We start from the raw sequence: 26,746 nt of genomic DNA, 5'->3' as shown, positions 1-26,746 counted from the left end.
CTACCAGCAGTCGAGGGTCACGTGTCACGTGTCACATGTCGAGAGCTCAGGCTAAATTTAATCAGACGTCCCCTTCAAAGCCTCCCGACCCCCGTCTCTTACACCCCTTCATTTACCTGCCTGTGCGTTGTCATGGCAACCCCATCCACTGACACAGCTGCAGTATAGAGGAAGGGTTACACCCACACACACACAGTAGTTTTTCTTGACCTGTCAATTCCATTACTCATTCAAAAGTACAAATAATATTAGTAAATGCATTTTTTTTTCATTTTATAGTTTTACCGTACTCGTCTCTTTTAATGATTTATCACCAAACATTTGGAACGAGCTTCCAGAAAACTGTTGGATCTTTTACATCAAAGCTCAGAACTTTCCTATTTGCTGCCGCCGCCTCTTTTGTTAAATCAAATAATTATGTTAAACTGCACAATAACTTTTTACTCTTGTATGTAATACTCAAGCTTTTATTTGTAACTCGTTTTTAATTTATAATCTTTCTTACTGTTTTATGACATCTGAATTGCCCTGTCCCTGAAATGTCCTTTATGAATAAAGCTGCCTTGCCTTTATATTTTTATTCTGTGTTTTCTTTTTGTATTTTAATATTTTTGCTTTATTGTTTTATCTTTTTTCCCCTCATCTCTTTTGGTATCTTAGTATTCTGTTTTTCTTTGTTTACCTGCCTCTGGTGTTTCCTCATTTCAAATGTTTGAGTCTTACGATTTGACTTTTACATTACATACATACATAACAGATATCAAACTTGTTTTTTGTATATCACAGATTCTTTTTAACTCACTACAAACGCAGATAATATCCACAGTTCTCAAAATTATCTACGTTCTACACTTGTGCATGTCTTCACAGAAAATAAATATTATAAAACCAAATAAAAACGTTTGGAAATTAAAATTAAAGTTAAAAAAAGAAGACATTTCTTCAAGTGCAGTTGCAGACTCTCACCAGCAGGGGGAGCTGCAGCCCCCTCAGCAGCTCTTATGCTTTTGAAAAGCTCCATTTTGACCAGAAATAACATTTAAACACTTAAATACTTACTTCAAATACTGTTTACATGTTAATGCATCAATAAAAATATTTTAATATTATAATATTATCACAACAGGAGACACGTTAGTCATTCTGCTACAGTACAACCATTTTAAAGACTTTATTTGAAGTTCAAGGACAGGACTTGTACTTTTAGTAAAGCCTAAAAAATACGTCTACAGTGTTTATCATAGCATCACATGATAACAATACAAAAAATAGAGCCTTTTTAATTTAGGAAAATTTGTTTAATATGAAATTATTTATTCAACTTTTAAAACAGGTACGAAACATCTGAGGATACGTAAAACGAACACAACCCGTTTGATAAAAAAAAAAAATTGTGGCAAAAGCGTAAACTGGCCATTTGGACTGAACCAAAACTGACAATAGTTGTGTTTCTTCTTGATAAAAAGTGGAACAATAAGTGCAACATTATTGAAGGTAAAAGAAAAAAAAAAAGTTTCACACCAAACTGAAAAAACAAACAAATCAGAAACATTATTTTACAGGCGAGTCATTTTCCAATCATCTCTGAGAAGTTACCGGGAAAAAACTTTGAGCAGCTCGATGTAAACACATGAAAAAAAATTATTAAGTTATAATTTAGTAAAACATCAACGTCTGCGTGTTTTGTTCCCGATAGTTAGTCTCCTGGAAACTTTTCAGAAATAAAGAGACAAGTAAAAGTCTTAACTTAAAGGTCCATGTAGGACAGTGTCTGTTTCCCTGAGCTTTAACCCCATCGCATGGTCTTCCTCCGCTGTTAGATTTTTTTCATTTTGGAATTGTGGAGCTCGAAACCGACGGGAAGTTTCATACAACGTGTTAACGGCGCCTGACGTTGCAGCTTTTAACGTACGACGCGGCGTCGTTTCACCTTCGAGTCATCAGAGTTACGGTGTCGTACGCAAAACCTTTGTTCTGTATAAAATATAATATGAGACCGTTTTTTAAAGGCACAATGAGAAATGAACGTACAAAAATATCAGTTTCACGTGCTACATGATCGCAAACCTGGGGGCATTTTCACGATTCTTTAAAAAATCACGATATTAATATCAAAAACACACATTGTTGAGCTTTTGACTCACAGCGCCCTCTACTGGCCACAACGAGCTTCCCCCTCCGTCACGGTGAGCGGATCAAAGTGCACCTTATTAAAAAAAGTGCTCGTTCTGCGAAACGTCCCCGAGGCGCTAAAAAGTCTGTCGTGCTTCGCTAATGGAGGCGCCTCCGCCGGGACGACGGCTCTTCAATTAAAAATAAAAATCGTCTGGAGCCGCACACACGCACGCACACACGCACACGTCGAGGAGGATAATTAAAAAAATATTAGAGAGAGGAGGCGGCGGACAATATGCTCCACGTCACACGAGTCCACGCCGCCGCGAAAACCTCCGAACTCCAGTGATTAGTCGCGTAATTGCTCTTAATCGACCAACTTGACTTGAATTTAAAGGAGCGTCAGTGAGGAGGAGGAGGAGGAGGAGGAGTCGGGGGGTTTAAAGTGCTACGCAGACGCAGGGGTGTTTGAGGCAGACGGGCAGGATGCCCCGGTTGATCTGGTGGAACTCCACCAGCTGCAGGAGGTCGATGAAGAGCGTCAGGCCGTCGTCCATGGTGAAGTACTTCCTGCCGCCGTCCTCAAACTGCGGAGAGAGAGAGGACAAGTTATCGGGACGTGTCGCAACACGACGGGACGGCGTCTCCCTGGAGGAGGAGGAAGAACTCACGGGGATCATCAGGTAGTGTTTGGTCTTCAGCTGGAAGCACAGCGACAGGACGAAGCACTGAGCGTGTTGCTGACTGTCCCGGACCAGGAACATCCTACACACACACACACACACACACACACACACACACACACACACACACACACACACACACACACACACACACACACACACACACACACACACACACACACACACACACACACACACACACACGTTTACATCATGTGACTTTTGTCGGGACACGTCCGAGGAGTCGCCCCCTCACCCGTCGACCAGCCCCTGCTTCTCGATCAGTCTCTGGGCTTCTTTTCTGGACACGCCGCCATGGAACCAGGGCTGCGACCTGTGGATGGCTGCGCTCAGACACAGAGAACAGACGGGAGTCAGGAAGCTCACAGGGAGATATTCATATATATATATATTTCTATATATATCTATATATACTCACAGGAAGGTCTGGCACCAGGGTTGAGGTTGGGCAGACTGCACCTCAGAGCTTCTCTCCTCTGAGGGAAGAAGAAACAGAAGAAACGTCAACATCTGAAAGTTTTCCAAAACTTTTCACAGCATTTAATTTTCCCTGAAGAACAATTTACAAATGAGAAACCACACAATCATCAGAACCTTCCGTCTGATCTGTGGACGTCGCACTCGTTCCAATCTCCTGCTCAGAGGCTCGAACATATCAGGTCGTTTCACTGGAAGAGGAAATGGAAGCTGTTCCACGAAGGACGTGGGTCAAGAAGACGCCATCAACCTTTGACGGGTTCAGGATTATTTAAATCTTTTTTATTTTAGCCGATATCCCAGGTAATAATTATTAAATTTGATGTTTTGTCTTTTTGCTTTTTATCCGTTTGGTTTTGAGTGTGGATGTTCATATGCAACATGTATGACAGGCTGCACATGTGTGTGTGTAAATCTATGACCATGCACCTTCAATCTTTTTCATTCTAATTTTAGTTATTACACATTTTTCTGGACCATCATTTCTTTTAAATTCACCATAAAATACATAAATATTGTACGACTGCAGTATGATTATCATCTAAAATGTGACGATAAGATTTAAATGTGCGTCATAAAGAAACTTCTATTTGCTGATGTCGCTCAGATTTGTTCATGTTGTGAGGATTTGTTGATTTCAGGTTTTCTGTCTTAGATAATTATTAAACTGATGAGTTCAATAACTAAACTAAGAGTCTGGAGGGAGAAAGGAGAATTAAAACGTCAGTAACTCTGAGGTTTTACTGTATCAGGCAGCGACGTCATAAATTACCTGTAGCTTTAATGTTTTGTGTGATTTTTTATTTTCCTTTTACTGCTTCGCCGAGTTGCTCATTATGAAGCATCTAAATCTCTTTCATTAAAAAAATAAATGTAATAAAAAAAACTTAGAAAAGAGCAGCTCAGCAGAAACACAGCGAATGATACCAATAAACAATAAACCAGAAGCCTCAACGGAAATAAAACCCTCAACCATCGGACGAGGTGATCGGACGAGGTCATCGACTCACGTGTGAGGAGGAGTCACGTGATCTGACGTCATGACGACAGGTGAAAGTGTCTGTTGTAAACATCACAGCTCATATGTGACGTCGTCGTCAGATATTCACCAAACTTGGTGGGAATGTTACTTGGAAGTTTATCTCCAGATGATTAACTTTGGAGACGGTCGGTCAAAGGTCAAAGGTCAAAGGTCAAGGTTAAATAATATCTCCACAAATATTAGACTTCTCTCAGACGGGCACTGAAGTCAGGACATTCTCCTGAAAGCTTCCGGAGGGGCTGCATGTTGCTGCGGACATTTTTCCAGATCTTTTCCTGCCAGCTGCCCCGAGTGAGTCCCAAGAGAATACAGCAGGAAGACAGATCCACGGCGAGCGAGAGGACGCCACAACGTGGTCCGGACCAATCCCGACAGGATGGATCCTCAAAAACAAAATATTTCCAAGATATCTCCTCTAATAAAAGTAGAGTACGTCATGTCTATCAGAGTGAATGTTTCTAGATTCATCAGGTCGACACCAACTCCACCTCGAAATGAATGATCCTGCGGCGTGTGTGTGTGTGTGTGTGTGTGTGTGTGTGTGTGTGTGTTTGCTGACAATTCATCGATGTTGTTTTTTCAGCTCGTCGAAAAATCAATTAACGCTGCTTCGACTAATCTCGATGAGCCGACGGTTTGTTCACAGCCTGTTTGAGTTTCTCGACCCGCGGCGCCGTCACCGCGTTGACAAGGCGTCATGGCAACCGATAGAAAATAACAGATAAAACAAACTCCAAGTTGTAATAAACCAGAATTATTTTGTCCTGCACGTCCCCAGACACATGATCACAGTCTCCATCTCTCTTTTTACTGCTCGCTCCCTTCCCCCGCCTCCCTCCATCCTCACCCTCCAAGCTTGTCCTTCCTCCCTCTCCGCGTTCTCGGCCTCCGTCGGGTTCTGGATGACCCGTCCTCCGGTCTTCCCTGAGAAGTCCATGGCCACCAGGCTGTCCTCCGACTTTGACTGCACACACACACACACGCAGAGTAATAAATACAAAACAACAACATCATACAGTAAGTACAGTAATGTGCAGGAATCACTGGTCTTTTCCTCTGACGAACTTACTTTTCCTTCCAGGATTCGTGGAGACGACTTGGACAACTGGTAGTTACACTGAAGCTGCTTCCCGTACTGACGACACACACACACACACACACACACACACACACACACACACACACACACACACACACACACACACACACACACACACACACACACACACACACACACACACACACACACACACACACACACACACACACACACACACACACACACACACACACACACACACACACATTATTCACAGATTTTACACTCACGACACCATTTAAAATTTTTAAAAATTAGGAAGATTTTAAAAGGATCAATCGTCTTTATTTGCCAAATATTGATGAGTAAATAAAGTAGGAAAATGCAAAACTGTTTCATTAGTTTAAAAAACAAATTATTATAGGATTATAGAAGTGATGGAAAAAAACCTTGAACAATCTGAAAGCAGACGTCCAACATGTTCGTGTCTGCTCGCTCTCTGCGCACAGGATCTTCAGGTCCTGAGCTCGGACGGGGTTTCTGGACGGCTGCACGCACACGCACACGCACACGCACACGCACACACACGCACGCACGCACACGAACACGCACACACAATAAATAAATATAAAAGTTCATCTTCGAAAGACACACACGCACGCACGCACGCACACGCCTGGAGGAAGCGGACACCTTGATGCAGAAGGTGAAGTCGGCCGGCGCTCCGTACAGTTTGCGGCTGTTCACCACCGTGTACACGTTCAAGTCCTCCAGGTCGGCCACGTACTGCAGGTGCCGAGGCTCCTGGGAAAAAAAGACGCAAGCGTGAGAAACGTCATCTGTCGTCATCGATGACGAGCTGAGCCGGAGTCTGGACGTGCGTCTTCTGACCTTGGACGAGCCTTTGGTGGAGCAGTAGAGTCCGGAGCGCCGCAGGAAGAAGTAAACCTTCTTCCAGGACTTTCGACTGGATTCCTTCACCTGCAGGAAGCCCTGGATCTCTGGACACGTCCCGGACCTCAGCAGGTTCTGTGGAGGACAAACACCATTTACAAACCAGTTGTGCGAGGAAACAGTTTCCTCTAAAATACAATTCAGATCTTGTAGACGTTGGAATAAGAAACACCTGGAGGACCGATCAATAAGTCGGTCAACACCTGATTTACAGCTGATAGTATCTTTGGCTTCTGGACGGACGCTTGGACTATTTGAGATTGATTTTAAAACGTCTCTTTGGCTCCGGGAACAATTTTCTTTCTTTTTATGGACAAAACTCTCAATTAAAAATAAATAAATAATATTGTACGTAGGATTCAGTGAGAATCAGATAAAGCTTAACTAAACTTTACTCTGACTATAAATGTGATTTCCGTCCTAATCAGTAGCTTCTGAACTTGTTCCTGCATTCTTGTGTCCAAGGACAAAAATGATGTGGCCGACATAAAACAGTTACTGTTCCTCGGCTCCTTTTTCATTACAGCCATAACCCCGGTGTCCTCTGAAGGCAAAACCTTAAAACTTTACAGCCACAACAGTCAGAATGAGGGAAGGTGATAATGAAGCAGAGTCACGGAGCCACAAACAAGGTGGAAATGTAAGAAGAAAAAAATGGAATAAAATGGAATTTCAGACCTTTAGTGGGAAAGTTTCTGTGTAAAACTTTGTTTGAAACTTTTCCTGCTGCACAGATTAAATGTTTTGCATAATTGGAATCTGGAAACTTGGAGATTTCAACCGATGTGGACTTTGGGTCGATCCCATTTCCCCCACTTGGCCCTACCCCATGGCCCTAGCCCTTTGGCATAGCCCTTGGCCCTTCCTCTTGGCCCTAGTCCTTGATCTTACCCCCTTGACCCTAGCCCTTGTCCCTAGCCCTTGTCCCTAGCCCTTGGCCCTAGCCCTTGGCCCTAGCCCTTGGCCCTAGCCCTTGTCCCTAGCCCTTGTCCCTAGCCCTTGGCCCTAGCCCTTGACCCTAGCCCTTGACCCTAGCCCTTGGCCCTAGCCCTTGGCCCTAGCCCTTGGCCCTAGCCCTTGGCCCTATCCCCTGACCCTATCCCCTGGCCCTATCCCCTGGCCCTAGCCCTTGGCCCTAGCCCTTGGCCCTAGCCCTTGGCCCTATCCCCTGACCCTATCCCCTGACCCTATCCCCTGACCCTATCCCCTGGCCCTAGCCCTTGGCCCTAGCCCTTGGCCCTAGCCCTTGGCCCTAGCCCTTGGCCCTACCCCTTGGCCCTATCCCTTGGCCCTATCCCCAGCCCTCTGTTTTGGGGGTTGTCTTTCAAACGTAGGGTGGTCAGATGCTAACTACAGGTGTAGTGGAAGAACGGAGGGGTTCGGCCAAGTGGGGGGAAATGGACCATTACACCGTCGTACCTGAATGAGCTCGGATGACGTCATCCCCTTGCTGACGTCTGCGCTGTCGGAGATCATGCTCTCAGGGAAGAAGAGCTGCGAGAAGGAGGAGAGCGATGTGGTGAAACTGCTCCCAACAGGAAATGAAAAAGATCAATGAGACAAAGAAGCTGCTTCGGCTTTACGCGACGGATCAGCTGTTCTGCCGAGAGACCCGACCGGCAGGATGCTCCTTTGTTCAAGACGCACCAGGGGCGGAATAAGAAGTCAATTGTAAAGCAAATGATCCGTCATGTGAAAGTAAGACGAGAGCACACAAAACCAACAGGTGTCAGATTCCAAAGAGGGGAACATCCTGCTCATGTCCTGGTTTACATACACATGTGGATAAAGAATTCAATCTTTGTTTTCAATGGATTCATTATCTGTCTGTCTGATTATCTATCTGGAAGCTGCAAAGCGACTTTTCTTTCCCTCCTGAAATTTAATAAACTAACTAATAATCGAGATAAGTTCAAGTGACTCCGAATGACAAGTCTGATCTGTGTCCTGCTGCTCAGTGAAACCCTGAACCTCAGATTCCCTCTGCTGCCTCCAGGGGGCGCTGCCGTCACACTCCACAGAGACGGGCAGAGGGACGAGGAGGAGTGTGTGTGGGCGCGTTCCATCAGAACCTGTTCTCTCAGTGAACTGTCGCCGTGGTTCAACAGGCGGACAGACACACAGACAGACAGAGGGACAGACAGGCAGACAGACAGACACACAGATAGACAGGCAGGCAGGCAGGCAGGCAGGCAGGCAGGCAGAGAAGCAGACACACAGACAGACAGAGGGACAGACAGACAGGCAGACAGGCAGACAGACAGACAGAGGGACTGACAGACAGACAGACAGACAGACACACACACAGACGGACAGAGGGACAGACAGACAGACAGGCAGGCAGACAGGCAGACACAGACAGACAGACAGAGGGACAGACAGACAGACAGAGGGACAGACAGACAGACAGAGGGACAGACAGACAGGCAGACAGGCAGACAGGCAGACACACAGACAGACAGACAGACAGACAGACAGACAGAGGGACAGACAGACAGACAGACAGACAGACAGACAGGCAGACAGGCAGACAGGCAGACACGCAGACAGACAGACAGAGGGACAGACAGACAGACAGACAGACAGACAGACAGACAGACAGACAGCCAGACAGGCAGACAGGCAGACAGGCAGACACACAGACAGAGGGACAGACAGACCGTCCCACGTAATGAAATATCTGCAGCGTGTGTCAGTGTGTCTGCACCGACACGCAAACCTGCCAATCATCTGGGATCAGCCACCGCCGTGACGTCAGTCAACGCCTGCCGTTCAGCTCTTCTCTTACATATAAAAGGAAAAGGAGGTATCGTTCTCGTTAACCCCGCCGCTGCTATTTATTCTGCGTACCACTGGCTTCCTGAAGAACTCGTACTTGGCGTAGTTTTTGCAGAAGACGAGCCTGGTGTCGCCCTTCAGAGACCAGGTGGCCTGAACCTCCAGCACCACCTCGTGGTCCTCCAGACACCTCTCTGCCAACACAGGACAATGTGTTAACTGTCATTTCACCCATTCGGGTTTCGTGTGCGGTCGCTCCGAAGCGCGGGCGTACCGAGGCCGAGGGTCGGGTGGAGCTCGAGCAGGGCCCAGTTCTCCTGGTCGCTGCAGTGCGCCGTCTGGACCAGCGTGTGACACACCTCTCGGGCGGTGGCGCCGGGCGAGACCCACACCGACCGGCTGTGCCTGTCCTCCCCGTAGACCTTCAACAGCTGGTGGGAAGGAAGAGGTCAGATCCTGAGTAAAGTGGTGACATCACACTTTAAAAATACTCTGATACACTGTCAAAAAAATGTACAGTGTATACCGTGAAACAGGAAGTAGATTGTCTACTCTGCAGTTGGTTCCTTAGTTACAGAAAAGACTAGGAAAGACCCGACAATGGTGAAAAGTAAGAGGCAGGAAGTGTTAGCATTCATTTGTCCATTATCTATACTAGGGCTGCAACTGACGACTATTTTCATAATCGTTTAATCTGTGGATTTGGTCCATAAAATGTCTTCAAATGGTGAAAATGAAGATCGTGTTTCTCCAAACCTCAAGATGATGTTTTGTTTTGTCCTCACACCAAAGATATTCAGTTTATTGTCACAGAGGAGCAAAGAAACCAGAAGATATTCACATTTAAGAAGCTGAAATCAGAGAATGTGGCCTTTTGTTCCACTGTAAAACAGGAAGCAGATTGTTCTCCTCTGCAGTCGGTTGCTTAGTTACAGAAAAGACTACGAACGAGGCGGCAATGGTGAAACGAAAGAGGCAGGAAGTGTTCGCAACGGTCTGACTTCACCGCTGGTAGTCGAGACGCGACTGATGACAACTACAGCTGCGACACTTCGTCGATCATTATCCACCACTGAATTAATCGCCAATTATTTAGATAATCAATTAATCGGTTCAAATCGTTTTTATGAAGAAAAAAGTCTAGATTCTCTGATTTCAGCTTCGTAACAGTGAATATGTTCTGGTTTCTTTGCTCCTCTGTGACAGTGAACTGAAGATCTTTGGTGTGAGGACAAAACAAAACGTCATGTTGAGGTTTGGGGGAAACATGATCCACATTTTTCACCATTTTATGAACCAAACAACTGAACGATTAATCGGGAAAAGAATCGGCAGATTAATCGATAATGAAACTAATCGTTAGTTGCAGCCCTAATGAAAACCAATCAGGAAGCGACTGCAGTCTTTAAAACTGATATGGGTCCAGAGGTTTTTCGAAACTTTTCAGTTTTAAAGACTCCGGAGCAGTGTGGACGGCAGCGGACGTCTGCAGCAGCAGAAGACGGATCGACGTGGATGTAGAGTTCCTAATTCAACCTGCATGTCTCCGGACTGTTGGATGAACCAGTGGGACCTGAAGAAAACCCACCAAAACATGTAGACTACAAAAAAAGAAAAGAACAGTCGGCCGTACAGTCGAACGCAGAACCTTCGTGCAGTGTGGCCACGTTACGCAACTAGTTGGCGTCGCATCAACATTGGTGAACTCACAGCAAGAAGACGCGGTGCGAAGCCAAGAAGCTGTCAACTGTGCAGACGCGTTTCATAACAGGCCTCGAGGCCTCAAAGACGAGACGCGTTAAATTAGTTCCAATTTGGAGGAGAGCCACGTTTCTTCTCGTCTCCTTTCTCTCTATAAAGTGAAATGAAATTACAAAACAGGGTTCATGTCCAACCTTGTCATGTCTTGACCTCCTTTCCTGTATCTGTATCTGTATCTGTGGTCCTACATGAGGCCGCTCTGCGTCCTGGGCGCAGGTCATTCCGGGGTCGGGAGGTTTCTTCTCCGCCAGCGAGCTGTTGTCTGACGCAGCATCTGGATCCAGCAGCGGCACGTTTCAGAGCTCAGCAGACCAGACACCTGCGTCTGTCACTCAACCAGGCCCCCGACCGGTCGGACGAGTGCCGGCGTCCCCGGGACAAATAATGACTGCGTGTGTGTAGCAGAGGGAGGGACATTCTTTCTGTGGATGCCTCGCAGTTCCACATCCGCTCAGTCCCCTTTGACTCCTGAGTGGGGTTTTTATTTAATTTTAAAAATACAGTCACGTCATCTGCATTGAGACGGATTTACAATCTGTACGAGACTGATTCATTATGTCCCAAAGCCGCTGACATACAAACACTTTTGTTTTACAAAACGCTAAGATCTACACTTACTAGCATTAAAACAACCCGCCCCCATAAACTTACTCAACCAATCACGCGTCAGTGTCAGAATAACTCATTCATAGAAATTTAATATATTGTCCATAACTATGTTCATATAAGAGTTAAATATAGTTCCATGAGGTGGACCGACCTCCGTGTGAGTCTCCATGTTTCTACGTCGTGTTGAATACGGTTGTTGAAGTAAACGGTCCAGAATACGTCGCGTTCACGTTGAATTTTCCGACGCTGCCGGAAAGAGGAAATTGAGTGCGCCACCATAAAGTGTCCCCTGTCGGTCGCTCAGTTGGTTGCAGTTCGCAAATTTACCACCATATGCGGCCAGAAAATTACTAAAATTACACACTGGGGCTTTAAAGCCCACTACAGTTACATGTATAATTAACATGAACAGGGGTGTCCACATACTTTAGGCCTCGTAGTGTAACCCTATATATTCACCTTCAGGTTTTATTTCTTTATGGACAAAGAACAGTAAAAAAGAGATTTTGGATGAGATTTGACGCTCAGGACTCACGATCTGACGGACGTTGAGACAAACTTACACAAACCAGCCTCACATCTGTCCAGATGTGGTAGAAACTATGATAAGGATAAAGTAATAAATACAATTTGATAAAGAAGATTCAGCCTGTTCACTTCCATCACTGTACGTGAAACCCGCCCGGGGGCGAAGCGCTGCTGTTTACTCTGGCGGCGCAGACATGGCAACACAAGCTCGCCTGTCAATCACACAATCACCGCCGACCTGCAACCCGTCACATCGGCCAACGGGTTAAGACGCATGTAGAAGAGATTTCGCTTTGCCCCTGATCGCCACGTCTGTCAGGCCCCGACTACCTGGGGAAGTGTGATGGGATTAACGCAGCTCATTTGTTCAAACAACCGAGATAATCCCACGAGACTTGAAAACCAGAAATGTGAGTGTCTCTCCTCTTGACACGACTCCTGCAGCTCGTCTGCATGTGGTATATGGTTTCACACAATAAATGGTTCAGCCTGTAGCTTTTAGCCTGCGCTACTCAAACTTGTTGGGGATTATTTTCAGTTGCAGATTTCTAGGTTCGCGAGATTAGTCGACAGTAAGAATATAGATTATCACCGGACTTGGTTAAAATCAACAGCAACTGAAAGACTGACACTTACTCACCGACTCATTTTGCTCAGTAAGAATGAAACTGACACGATGAAGTGGAAAGTTAAAATGTCCGTTTTGTTTAAAACCAGATTGAGAGTCTGAACTCACGTGTTTGGCGCTCGACGTCGGTGGAAGTGAACTAATGAGCGTGGGCGACTTGGAGGGGCTGCACAGCTCAGGGAAGGGGTTGGGTATGATGGACGGGACGGACGAAGAGAACGACTCCACTCGTTTCCCCCTGGAAGAAAAACAGAAAGAAAAGAAAAGAACAACAAGGTCAGAACCAGTCGAAATGAGTCGAGCGGAATCGTGGAATTACTGGTGATGACCGTTGATTTTCATTACTTAGGGAATTAACAAAGGCACAATGTGGTCGAGCTCTGGTTTGCGGCCATGTTGTTGTTCCACAACGCGGTAAGAGAAAGCGACGTGATTGGTTGTTGTCGTATGTCGTTTCCTTTGACAGCGGGCAGATATTAAAATATGGCGGAAAAGCAATAGAAGAGAGGAACCTACGTTGACGTTATAAAGATTCAGTGATGATTGTTTTCATACTGTATGGGAATGTTACGTCGATTGTCCACCATCTTTAGAATTCTAGGGAGAATTGTGACAATGCGCAAGTGTTGAACCAATGAACGACCTCATTCTTATCCTGATGTCGGCCTCATGAAAACCTCAATTCAGAGTCAGGTTTGTGGCCTCGGATGAATCTAGATCAAACATTCACTCGTTTTTATCTCCGTGTTTGGTCTCCACCTCCTCCCGAGGTCAACAGCTGCGTCTTAAGCTGCTAAATCCTTGAAAACAGTCATAGTGAAACTAAACAACGAGCTGAAAGATGCTAAGATGATAAAATTGGCTAATGCGTTAAAAATATTAACAAATTGAGAAACAAACACACAATGATGGGTTCATTATTTTTTCTACCACAACTCTTTCTTTGGTAATTACACATCAAGTAGGACATCTATAAAAAAAACTAAAAAACAAGCCAGTTTGAAATTAGGACACAGCTCAATGTGTCTGGTAAATGATGTGTCATTACCTCGGTCATAGATATTTAATATTATTACGATTGAATAATGTGGCTGTGACCTCAGGGCGACGAGGAAACACTGCCCTGTGTGTGTGTGTGTGTGTGTGTGTGAGTGTGTGTGTGTCGGAGCAGAACAAACACGCAGTGGCACTTTTATTACCTGTGTTTTTAAGGCCGAGAGTTTCAGGGACCGTCAGTGTCGAAATAGAAACTCCTTTCAACACGACACCAGAAGACATACGGCCTGAGGCTGAGTCACCGCCACTGACTCACGTCCACTCTGTGTGTGTGTGAAGCAATCGGCCTCGACCCACAGTGAATCACGCTGCCTCTGTGTGTGTGTGTGTGTGTGTGTGTGTGTGTGTGTGTACCTGTTGGCAATCGGCCTCGACCCACAGTGAATCACGCTGCCTCTGTGTGTGTGTGTGTGTGTGTGTGTGTGTGTACCTGTTGGCAATCGGCCTCGACCCAGTGAATCACGCTGCGCGCGTGTGTGTGTGTGTGTGTGTGTGTGTGTGTGTGTGTGTGTGTGTGTGTGTGTGTGTGTGTGTGTGTGTGTGTGTGTGTGTGTGTGTGTGTGTACCTGTTGGAGGTGATGAGGATGGGCTGGGAGCGGCGGACCGAGGGCGAGTCGTCGACCAGAGGAGCCAGCGTCAGCGCCTCTGCTCCGTCGGACACGTCCGTCCTCTCCGAGCCCCCAAACACTTCTGTCCAGGGACCTGCCACCTCCATCATGTTACCTGAGGGGGGAGGGGTCGTAGGTCACGGGCCGTATTTGTCAAAATGCTAAAAAGTCAAATACTGAACTCAAGTCAATTTTTGAATAGAGCACATTTAAAAGTAAGGGATTCAAAGAGATTAAACTGTTTTATTGACAGATGATTACAATCACAGAAAAAACACCCACATTAATTAGATTAACGCATTCACTGAATCTGGATTAATTCGTGAATATAACAGCAACTGACAGGGGACAAATGAAATACGAAAACCAATGGGCAGAGTGTGACCAGTCATATCTTCATTAAGATTATTCCACAGTTTAGGAGACTTGAATCTGTTTTAAGACACAAGTTAAAAGTAAAAATCCTTCATTTTCTCTTATTAACAACTTTTTTTTTAAGAACTGTCTTATGAGTTTTAAATTGTTCTTAAATATCGGAGAGATACAGACGTCTCATACGGCGACAGGGTCCAAGTGATCTCCACCGTAGCTGAAGCAGAATCATGAGGAAAAGAGTCGTTATAGTTTATTTATGAATATAGTTTTATTCTTTATGAAAAGGTTTAATAAGGTGTTGCAATGATTTTTCTTCTCTGGCATTTATCAGCTGCCAGCGGAGCTGGACGACGAAACGACCTCGACAATTATCACGAAGGAAAAAATTCAAAATTAACAAAATATTTTATAAATGCATCTGTTCTGCATTTAGGACGACTGTCATCTGCACAATCTGTCCGTCAGGCTACAGTAACATGAGAATTTATTACTTTTCCCTTTTTTTTTCTTCAGTTTTGATGATTAATCAGACACGACAAGTCTCCAAAATCATCATTTTGAGTTTTATACAATAAAATACGATGAAGTTGGTTCTATGACACGAGATAAATAAACCTGGGAACATGTATTTTAAATTTCACAGGGCCTTTAAAATCATCCGTCAGCAAATAATAATAATTAATAATAAGTGAAATAATGAATTGTTGCTGCCCAGAGTCCAGCAGTCGACTTAATGATCAGCTCCACACACACACACACACACACACACACACACACACACACACACACACACACACACACAGGGAAGTCTGTTCATGATAAATGACTAAATATAACTTTAAACACACTTACACAATAATAACACGCTGACTCACCTTTGTCCCTCGAAATAGACTGAACGAGGCTCCGAGCCAGAGGAATGAACCTGAATTTCACACACACACACAACACTTGGCGTGTGTGTGTGTGTGTGTGTGTGTGTGTGTGTGTCGTCATGTGTCGCATCACACAATACGACCAAAGAGTCACGATACGACCAAAAACAGACAAGTCAAACTATCAAGTCACGAAGATATTCAGTTTATGATATGAACTGAAAATCATTGCATTATATAATTATTTTTGAAAATTGGAAAAATATTTTTGTATCAATGAAGCTGATGAAGGCTTTTTTCAAAAATTCAATGAATTATTCATTTTCAAATTAGTTGCGAAACTAAAATATTCTGTATGAAAGCAGATCATTTTTCTATCAATTGATTTAATTAATCGCTGAAGCTCTAATCAGATTCATTTGAATCTATGACCAAAGAGAGCAGTAGGTCAGTGCTACACGTCCCTACACTCAGACATTATAGAATCACAGTCACTTTAAACACACAGCACAATGTTCAATATGTGTTTTCATCTGGTATAATTTCCTCTATGATGAGATCAGTGAGCCCACTGACTGATCCAGGCACAGGGACCAGACCTCATAGCGAAACTGGACTAATCCACTCTCTCGTCCACGAACAGACCCTGAATCGTCCCCCGTCCCACTGTGACCCGTTTGAAACCTGACCCGGGACGTGTCCGCCGGACATCGGCCGCCTCCGTGTCTCTGTGCCACCTGCGCTTTCGCGGTTAATGAAGCAGCAGCCAGCACCTGTGGGGACTAGCTTGTTAGCACGTGTGTTAGCTGCGACTCACCTGTGAAGCTCGTCCCGGGGCCTCGGCGGCTCTCAGCGCTCACACATGGCGTCGGTCCCGCGGGTGAAGATGAACCGAGTGAGTGTGTGGTCGAGCTTCGTGACGTGAGACTAATGGAACCAGCCGCTGTGTCACTGCAACAGTGTGTGTGAACAGAGAGCGGAGGGGCGGAGTCTGTCCGTCAGGTGTGCGACGTGACCCCGCCCCCTCTCATCCTCGCCCCGCCCTCCTCCCTGATGAGGCCGGTGCTCGAGCCTCATGTGGGTTTACAACAATGCCATTTTAGGTACTTTTTAAAAAAAAGTTATTACACCATTAATGACACTTGAAAATGACATTGACAATAATTATTGATAATCCAATGAGTAGATGTTGTTATTCGTTTAACCATCTGTGACCCCAATATTTATTGTAAATATATTGGAAATAGTGTGAATTTTATTTTATCTAATTTTATTCTATTCTATTCTATTTTATTTTATTTTATTCTATATTATTTTTCTAATTCTGTGTATATATGTTGACTGCTACATGCACCTTGATAACAACTGAATCCTCGTATGTAACCTGTTACCTACCTGGCAATAAAACTGATTCTAATTCTGATTTTGATTCTATGTTTTGCATGTTTTTTCAATCTCGTTTTTTATGACTTATTCTGAATTATTTACTTTTTGAATGGTAGTGTCATAATTTCTGCTGCATTGCATTTATTTATCATTCATTCATCGTCTACCGCTTTATCCATTTAAGGGTCGCGGGGGGCTGGAGCCAATCCCAGCTGACATTGGGCGAGAGGTGGGGTTCACCCTGGACAGGTCGCCAGCCTCATTGCATTTATTCAACGTCTCAAATTATGTGAAGGGTTAATACACATATGTATTTAGAAAAATATATATGTATATGATTTTTAAGAATTCAAATATTTTCCTATCAGAAATAACTTCCACTGACACACAGGAGAGTTTCTGTCTGAAATAAATGGCTGAATTCACTAGTTTCATTTTTGCTTTGACCAGGAAACGACAGGATTAAATGAAAATCACAGCTGCTGTGTTGATTCCACCTGAACCACTGACGACGTCCGTCTCTGTCTCCACCTGCTGTTTGACTCTGAAACTTTGACCCGAGGGAACTTTGACCCGAGGGAACTTTGACCCGAGGGAACTCTGACCCGAGGGAACTTTGACCCGAGGGAACTCTGACCCGAGGAAACTTTGACCCGAGGTAACTCTGACCCGAGGGAACTCTGACCCGAGGGAACTCTGACCCGAGGGAACTTTGACCCGAGGGAACTTTGACCCGAGGGAACTCTGACCCGAGGGAACTTTGACCTGCTCTCTCAGGTTCAGTCTGGTGTGGAATACTTCAACGGCCAGTTCAGGAAGCTGTCGACTGATAGATCCTAAAATAGAAACTATTATCACCACTCACGTGATTGAATATCAGTGGAATCTCTCAGACACTTATGAAGACACTCTTTAATTTTCTGTGTGGGATAAAAGTGATTTTAATTTGACAAACAAAAAAAGGTTGGATGGATTTAAGAAGAAATTAAGAAAAAGAAAAGTCAACAGCATCTTTCCAGAGAAAATATTCTGGAATATTCAACCATTTCTTCAATGTGGACATAAAACAAAAAACTGAATAAATCCTAATTTCAACAAACACGAAGTAGTTTTCTTTTCCAAGTGTTCCATTAAAAAAATTCAGATTTATTATTTGTGAATTATTATCAAGAGTTTTTATATTCATATTCATATGCTTCTGTCCAGTAGAAGATGTTTGTTTCATTTCTTCTGTCAGTCCACTAATAATGAAACATCTCAACGTAAAACAGGCAGGTACATTATGATTCATCATCTGAGGATTGTTAATGTGAGGCTGCAACTAGGAATTTTTGTTGTTGTTATTGCTTTATATTCATATTCCTCAAAAAAGAAAGAGTCAGAGAACTAAGTATGTTCATGTAGTCTTTTGATTCATCCTGATCCCGACGTGACAGCGTCTCTGTTCGGTGTAGGAAGGTTTTACCGTCGCTCCTCGGGGGAAAATATCAGTTTTAACATCTCATATAGACATATTGAATATATTAATATATTATATATTGATATTAATGTCGCCTTGTTGCCATGTGGGGAAAACGATCTCCTGTATCAGTTGAGGAAAGTGTTGATTTCCTATTCTCATAAAAATGTCTTTCACATTTCATTGAGATGAAATCACCGATATATTTCCATTATTGGTATATCTGCTAAACGCTGTAGAAACCAGCTGATAACAGATTCTCACAGACGTGTTGTATGTATGTTTGTTTGCCGATATGAAAACTTAATTTTACAGAATAAACTAGAAAATATGTGAATTTATGTTTACATTACAATTATGTAAAGAAAAAAAGTTTATGACTAACCTGAAAGATATCAAGCCTAGTTTTCAAGTGTTTCATAACGACATCTTAAGAATCATTTCTTGCAAATACATAAATATATAAATCGGCCAAAACATTAGTAATTGAGGTCTTTTTCCCCAATATCGGTATCAGCTCCCAAACATAAATATCGATCAGGTTCTAATATGCCTATAATTATCTTGATGATCTATTTATTTTCCAGTTTTTAAAAATACCATATTAACAATCTTTAAAGAAAACAATCTGCAGTTTAACGAACTGGAATCTGGAGTCGCTAATTTTGCAGTATTATGTTTACGTGTAAAATGAAAAAGTCTCTCTCTCCGGCGTCTGTTGGATCAAATCATGTTTATTAATGTGTTCAGGAAAATCCCCACAGAAACAGTTTACAGGGGAACGTACAGATTTACAATCATTCATGACAGAAGTGCCAGTTTTAACCCCCACGTCTCCACGCTGAGGAGCGCCACCGCCGCGTCGCACCACCGGCTGACCACACACCCGTTCCCCCTCCGGCGGGCTCCACCGCCGGTCCATCCCGCTCTCCGCCGAGGACGCCAGGTCGTGGGATCTAGGTTTTTATTTTCATTTTCCTTCACGTCTGGGACCGGTCACAGTTAAAGAGAGAGAGGGAACCTTCATATTTTCATGTTTTGGTGCCGATCCTTCGTCCCCAACCGCGAAACGTCAGACGAGCCGGACGCTGTCAGCTTCCAAACCGTTGGCGAGGTGACAACACCTCGTTCAGGCCCCTCGAGGGGAAAACTCACTACTCTCCACGTACAGGATTTGTCGTACTGCTCAAATGCATTTGGTTCAGCAGTCATTGTACAAATAGAAACGCTAAAACTAGTTACAGAGAGAGAAAAAAACAACAACACATGTAACGTCTCTTTAAAGGAATCGAACGCGTGAAGCTTGTGAATGTCGTCGGGAGTCAGACGACCTACGACACTGTCGGGTTGAGTCGTTACTCCAATTTTTAATCCAGGGATTCCTAATCCGCCTACCAACAGAATCGGGGGGGAATGAAAAGACAAGAATTGCATAAACACGCAGGTTCTAATTTAGTAGATTCAATTTTTTTTTAAAGATTGTTGGCTTGCCTTGTGCTTCACGGTCTCGTTAAGTGAGGGGGGAGGGGGGAGGAAGGTAGTGTTCATTGCAGAACCATTGCTAAGAATAATCTGTTATATTCCAATACAATAATAATAATAGTAAAACAAAACAGCATGATTTTCAGAGGACGAGAACGATAGAGGGAGGGAGAGGGGTTTATTTTGTTTCCTTTCTTCTTCTTTTTTTTTTCTTCTTTTCTTCTGTTTTTTGATTTGCTTCGACCTGATACAGGTTAAGATGCAACGAACTGAATCTCTTACTGGTGGGTTGAGGTTTCTAAATCAAAAAAAGAGGTTTTTTAAAATGAACACGTAGCATCGATCATTCTAACGCGGGACGACGTCACTTCTATCAACAGAGATACTGCAGGGAGGAGGGGGCGGGGCGTGGGAGGGGCTCTGTCTTCGCCATTTGAAAACCATGCTTCCTCTGGAGAGTCGGGGTGAGAGGGGAGGTGGGGGTGTGGGTGGGGAGGGGGCCGTGCAGACTGAGAGTGGGGGGGGGGGGGCGCGAGCGGGGCAGAGGCGGAGTTTCGGTGGATGGCGGCGCGAGGGGCTTGAGAACCAGACTGCTGATTTCACAGGTGTGTAAAAGGCACGCCGGGGTCACTCCCAATCCCAGCCAACATACAGAGACGCCTTCACACCCACACACACACTCGCTGAACACACACACACACACACACACACACACACACACACACACACACACACACACACACACACACACACACACACACACACACACACACACACACACACACACACACACACACACACACACACACACACACACACACACACACAAGCAGCACAGGCTAGAGTCCCACTGACGAAGAGAGAGGGGGGGAGGGAGGGAATGAAGGAAGTAAAGAGCTGAGGTGGAGGTTGGGGGGTTCGACGGGAGCGGAGGGGCCTGGGTCCGGTGCTGCCGCTGTGTTGAAACAGAAAAAATTAAACGACAAACAAGAAAAAAAAATAAAAATAAAAATAATAATTTCAAAAACAAAAACTGGTGGAATGGATCATTTCTGGCTCTTGAGCTGGTTGGAGAGCCAGTCCAGGCCCTCGTACAGGCCGTCGCCGCTGGTGGCGCAGGTGGCCTGGATGTACCAGCTGCGCTGACGCAGGGCGTGTAGACCCAGCTTGTCTGTGATCTCTGCGGCGTTCATCGCGTTGGGGAGATCCTGGTGGAGGAGGAAACAAGTTTGTCAGGGGGCCGCAGGTTCGATACCCAACAACGGGTCACGGATGCAAAGGGTAAGTAAAAGCCAGATTGAAATATATCTATATCTATATATATTATTTTTTTTAAGATTTATCAATTCTTGAAAATCCCAAAATGGACTTTTTGCATTTGTGCCTTTTCTCAGTCAACGTGTAAACCTGCAGTGTGAGAGTGTTGTGTGTGTGTGTTGGCAGCGGCTACTCGCTGTGTTTGAATTGGATTAATACAATAAACACAAAAGAGTTGATCCGACTCTCCTGGTCTCAGACTCTGATCTGAGCTCAGTGTGTGTTTGACGACGACGACACATTTATCTGACGTCGCCTGAACGGTGTGAGGATTCTACTTCCTGCTCAGTCCGTCACTTCCTGCTCATAAGATGGATCTTGTTTGAATAAATCCAAGATCCCGTTCCAGGAAACGTGTCTTACAGTTGCAACATTCAATTTAACTGAACAGGAGACCGGGGCCGACACGTCCGCTCAGGACGGAACACGAGCTCACCTGTTTGTTGGCGAACACGAGCAGCACGGCGTCTCGGAGCTCGTCCTCGGAGAGCATTCTGGAGAGCTCCTCCCTCGCCTCGTTCACCCGCTCCCTGTCGTTGCTGTCCACCACGAAGATGAGCCCTGCGGACACAAAGACACGCGGTTTTCCTCGTTAATTTTTTATCATGTAATGAAGCATTTGGAGAAAGACGACACGCTACAGTTTATGAATAGGTGATAACCCCAGGTAAGGTCTTGGGGCAGATTTGAAACCATGACGACATATGATCCAGTCTGCCGTGGCATGTGTCGGTTCAGTGTTTTATAAAGTGTACGAACGTTTCATCATCACTGTACTTCTGTTTGTTGAGTTATTTTCGTCTCTGGGAGCCGAGGAAGTGATCACGATCACAAGCCACGAGGTCTGATAAATCATAGACTCACATTAAAAAAGACACGTTTCCTCCTTTTGTTTGTGTGCTCATTTTCAGGACGATCAACTCAAACACCGTCTGTTGAATCCAACATTTCACAGAAGAGGAGAAGAACTTTCCGTGTGTTGGCGGTGAAACGTGGCAGATTTAAAAGCACCACGATCTGGGAGGACGGCGCGTTACAGAGAACAAACTGCCGACTGTCGCCTTCGTTCTGTCTGAACTTTCTCTGGTTGTTGCTGGAGCCGACGCGTTTCAACCAAACTGAACTTTATTTTTCAATACTTCCTGTGGATCAGGTGCTGGTGGGTTTTCGTGATTTGCACGCACACGCGCGCGCGCACTTTCCAGTCCAGTTTTGTTACTGTATTGTTATTCTTTGTGACACCTTTAAATTATACTGTGTCTCCAAGTTATTAACAAGAAATGTTTTATCTTCTGCCCTCTCTGATGTTACTACGCCCCCTGGTGGCGGCGTCAACCCCCCAGAGAAACACTGTCATAGTTTAAATGCCGGAGCTGCGTGTTAACGTGCTGCAGTGAGACGTCCTGTACATCACCACAAAGGATTCACACGTTCACATTTCACACTCGGATGCTCAGAGTGGACGCAGATGTTTTATGTTGAGCTGAATTAACTTGGGTGTCGACTCATTGTGAGACTGAACGCTACTCGTGGAATTGTGAATTCACCTTTTCCCTGTAGTGACTTCACACAGTCTGATGACTTACAGTTCACACACACAATACGCCCTTTGAGGACTGAACAATGGTGTGTGTGAGTCACTGGTTCTCTCTTTCTCTAAGATCATCTGTCATGCACCAGCGAGGCCACCTACAGGCGGTGAACGGTCACTGACGCCGACACAACAGCCGTCGCTGTCCCTCTCACCTTGAGTGTTCTGGAAGTAGTGGCGCCACAGCGGCCGGATTTTGTCCTGACCGCCCACGTCCCACACTGTGAAGCTGATGTTCTTGTATTCTACAGTTTCCACGTTAAAACCTGGAACGAGGAAGAGAAACAAACAGGTGAGTCAGGAACCAAGAAACTTCAGAAACCAGGATAATTTAGTCTGAGCGTTTTTAAGATAAGCTGACGAGAGCAGAACACCGTGGTTCAAACACACTGGAAAAATTAATAAACTATTTTGATAATTGAATCATTTAAGAAATTTCTGTCGAAACCTACAGATCTTTAAATTGTAATGTCATCGGTTATTAAATGATACTCTTATTCTGTCACTGTTTTGATTGAGGTGGTGACATTTAAGTATAATAATAAATATTTGATTCGTACAAATACACTGAGCAAGTTAAACATTTCAAAACTTCCATCTTGTTCCATTAAATAAAAAGCAGGTCTGCTCTCGTCAGGCTACTTTATTTGTGCCAACGTCAAAAAATGTTTAACATGACAAGTGACAAAATTGTTAAAGACATACAAACAAAGAAACACAATCGACTGTAAAGTTGAGCTGGTGATTAACACGTTGACGTTCATACCAATGGTGGGAATGGTGGTGACTATCTCTCCGAGCTTCAGCTTATAAAGGATGGTGGTCTTTCCTGCGGCATCGAGTCCGACCATGAGAATCCTCATCTCTTTTTTGCCAAACAGGCCCTTGAATAGGTTTGCAAACATATTCCCCATGGTGACGAAGCTGTCGAGGAGGAGGAAGAGGAAGAAGAGTTAGAGTTGGTAACGTCTGCAGATTGTGAGTTTCATAACAATAACTATAGTGTACCAGTAAAAATATTCTGTCCTGGTTGCAGACCAGCTAAGAGTAACTGGAACAGGTTGGTTACGGCAGATGCTTCTCTGCACAATGACAGTCACACGGCAGCACAGCGAGATGTTTGCTTAAGCTAATGGTTAAACATTACGGGTTGTGGCTATGCATTCGCAGGCGCCCCCCCAACGTCAACACCACCGGTCATTGTTCTGACGTTTCCCTGCATCAACTTTACTTTACAAAATGTTAAAACTGCAACTTCACGACTATGCTGAAAAAATGATCATATATACAAGTTTGGAGCTGCAGCGATTAGTCGGCCAACAGAAAGAAATGAATGGACGACCTGTCACCGAGTCGAGGCTGAAACGATTCGACCACAGCTCCATCGATGTGTTGATATATCACTGTAATCTGAACATTCAGGTTTTGAACCATTGAAAGTGGTTAATGTGTTAATGTGAAGACGTCAACTGAGGGGAACTGGAACAATTTGTAAAGTCCATTTTCTGGCACTTTACCTACTAATCAAGAAAATGAATGGCAACTTTTTACGAACATTTAATGGCTCGCACGTCTAAAGTTGCCTTTCCCATAATCAATTTTCTGACTATTTGTAGAAAAGAAAATTGCAGATTAATCATTTCATAAAATAAATCCTCAATTAAAGCCTAGGATTGTTTGATTAAAAGAAAATTCACTTTTTTCTTCATTTTTCAGGTCATTTTCTGAGCAAAATTACCAAAATTACATGAAATTGATGGTTGCTACTTCGTGTAAATGAAGGTTGTGTGTTCTCCCTGGTTATGACTGACGGTTGACCGAGTACATTCGAGGTTTTCAGGCCGTTGGTTGAACAAACAAGACACCTGAATGTTCTTTAACGACGATCACAGGTGGAGGCGGCGCGAGCCCCGATGTTTACCCAGATAAACCGATCAGGAAGACGGATCATCTGATAGGAGAGGCCTGGTCCAGCTGGTGGACTGTCGGCTCCGGATACACGGGTAATGTTACCGTAGGTGTGAGCCCCGCTAGCATGCTAACAACACCCCGACCTCAGCACAAGGCCGACGATCCGGCTGGATTTCGAGGCAACGTTTGAAAGAAACACGAATGTGCACAATGTGCGTTCGGTCGTTTATTAAAGTCGACGTGTGAACAGTCGAAGTTGTGTCGCTTCAGTCGGTTACCGCGACTCGAAGCGGAGCGCGGTAGTCGCTACTAAGGGCGGATGCCTCGGCCAATTAGCTTGCTAGCTTAGCTTTAATGCTAGCTAGCGGGCGACACCGCTCACGGGCGATCTGAAGAAATCTCCGCCGTTTACATCACACGACGACTCGCCATCAACACAGCCGCCGCCGACGTGCGATGTGAAGCGCCGGTCCGCGTTGAACTCGGCGTTTTTATCGGCGGATTTTCCGTCTGACAGGAGCGGACGTTAGCGGCCGAGCTAAAGGAACAGCCGATAGCTAAGTGCCGCGTCACAGTAACGACAGCGCGCCGTGACGACGTTCGACGCGACGGAAAAAACGGGCCGCTTCGGACCGAGCAGCGGTCGGCTCACGTTACCTCGCAGTGGGCGACGAAAAGCGGCGTGTTTGTGCGGATATTCACCTTTAAAACGACAGCTTCTCGATCGTCCCGTTATCTTTCACTGTCACTCCAAAATGGCGTCTTGCGCAACCAGGGAGACACCGGCGTACGGACACTTCCCACTGTCACAGCGGCGCCAATCAGCGCGCAGACGGTGGACGCGAGGGCCCGCCTCCGTCCCCCGCCGCCGTCCAATCACGGCGTCCCCCGCAGGACCGTGTGCACACGGTGCACAAAATGTCGCGGAAGTGAAGCGCACAGGACTTTGTTCAAGTTTTGATACGCGCGTGTTACAGGACGGGACTTCTAATATCCTCAGTATGAAGTGACTGTATATATTAATACAGACTTATTTAATATCTCACGTTTAAAGGTGTCAGAGCTCAGTTTCTACACAACATGACCGATGATACACACAACGACACAAATAACTGCCAAAACAAACTACCACAAAGACACAAAATGATTTTAAATGGGTTGCAAAATAACCACAGAGACATAACGACAACAACCACAAACACACCAAACGACCACAAAGACAGAGAATTACAACAATTAGATTCAAAATCACCACAGAGACAGGAAGTACTGCAAAAAAGACAAAATGACAACAAAATATTCAAAATGACCACAAAGCACTACTATAACGACCACAACCACACCCAAATTAATACAAATAGCTTCAAAAATCACCACAGAGACAGAAGGTTCTACAAAAAGACACAAAACCTCCACTAAGAGACACAAAATGACCACAAAGAGACACAAAGTACTACAATAAGACACAAAACGACCATGCAGACCCGGTCTGGTTCATGGTTACGTGTCGTTTTCTGTGACTTTCTGCAGGCGGGCTCTTCAAAGACGACAGGCAGCTCTTTACTCTCCTTTGAGTTTACATTTGGACTTTAAGAGAAACTGGAAAACTGCAGAAAGTCAATAAGTCACTAAGATTCACTGTCTCTCTTCCTGTGTGTATTAGGATATTGGTTTTTTTTGTATGTGCGTTATTATTCCTCACGTTAAGAATCCTGTCATGAAAATACAGAAGTTGTAGTCGTGAGTGCTTTGAGGTTGTGGCCCATGTTTAAATATTTGCTGTAGGAGCCGCTTGACTGAGCTGCACATTCCCCAAACATTCACTTTAACCTGAAGGCCATTTTGGTCTCACTGCTACACAACCTTTTAACTCTAATAAACAGTTGAAAATGTGAAATACAATTTATGATTTTTACCAGATTCACATGAACTTTGAATTTCTTGTGTTCGCGGGGACATGAGAAGCTTTCATACTGATGATGAGGATGTTGTGATGAACTGGTTGGTCTTGAACGTTCCGTTAGCTGCTGCCACAGTCGACCGCAGGAGGC

The 26,746-nt window shown here is 44.7% G+C and overlaps 2 protein-coding genes across 2 annotated transcripts; both read right to left on the bottom strand.

Annotated features, from left to right (window-relative positions):
* Positions 1–1,283: 1,283 nt before the first annotated feature.
* grb7 (growth factor receptor bound protein 7) lies at positions 1,284–19,316 on the bottom strand. The gene is made up of 16 exons (XM_035611590.2): positions 19,274–19,316; positions 16,367–16,540; positions 14,258–14,414; positions 12,744–12,873; positions 9,384–9,540; positions 9,182–9,303; positions 7,751–7,825; positions 6,269–6,406; positions 6,071–6,181; positions 5,827–5,925; positions 5,408–5,473; positions 5,186–5,302; positions 3,238–3,295; positions 3,055–3,142; positions 2,787–2,880; positions 1,284–2,702 (listed from the first exon to the last, which is right to left on the bottom strand). The coding sequence occupies exons 1-16, from the start codon at positions 19,314–19,316 to the stop codon at positions 2,556–2,558; spliced, it is 1,776 nt and encodes a 591-aa protein (XP_035467483.2). The 3' UTR covers positions 1,284–2,555.
* arf2b (ADP-ribosylation factor 2b) lies at positions 19,109–25,554 on the bottom strand. Its single transcript, XM_035611592.2, has 5 exons — positions 25,398–25,554; positions 23,551–23,708; positions 22,940–23,050; positions 21,630–21,754; positions 19,109–21,084 (listed from the first exon to the last, which is right to left on the bottom strand). The coding sequence occupies exons 2-5, from the start codon at positions 23,696–23,698 to the stop codon at positions 20,923–20,925; spliced, it is 546 nt and encodes a 181-aa protein (XP_035467485.2). The 5' UTR covers positions 23,699–23,708; positions 25,398–25,554; the 3' UTR covers positions 19,109–20,922.
* Positions 25,555–26,746: the final 1,192 nt, after the last annotated feature.

This window comes from Scophthalmus maximus, chromosome 16, assembly GCF_022379125.1.
Source record: "Scophthalmus maximus strain ysfricsl-2021 chromosome 16, ASM2237912v1, whole genome shotgun sequence".
Lineage (NCBI taxonomy): Eukaryota > Metazoa > Chordata > Actinopteri > Pleuronectiformes > Scophthalmidae > Scophthalmus > Scophthalmus maximus.
This window is presented reverse-complemented; position numbering and strand designations above follow the sequence as displayed.

Bases quoted from the DNA above. Each gene is read 5' to 3' on its own strand.
- grb7 (XM_035611590.2), bottom strand. From the start codon at position 19,316: ATGGACCGGCGGTGGAGCCCGCCGGAGGGGGAACGGGTGTGTG. The intron at 2,881-3,054 runs GTGAGGGGGCGA...GTGTGTGTGTAG, and splicing joins AAGCAGGGGCTGGTCGACGG to GATGTTCCTGGTCCGGGACA. The intron at 2,703-2,786 runs GTGAGTTCTTCC...CTCTCTCCGCAG, and splicing joins AACACTACCTGATGATCCCC to TTTGAGGACGGCGGCAGGAA.
- arf2b (XM_035611592.2), bottom strand. From the start codon at position 23,698: ATGGGGAATATGTTTGCAAACCTATTCAAGGGCCTGTTTGGCAAAAAA. The intron at 23,051-23,550 runs GTATGAACGTCA...TCCTCGTTCCAG, and splicing joins CACCACCATTCCCACCATTG to GTTTTAACGTGGAAACTGTA. The intron at 21,085-21,629 runs GTGAGCTCGTGT...CTCCTCCACCAG, and splicing joins TCGTGTTCGCCAACAAACAG to GATCTCCCCAACGCGATGAA.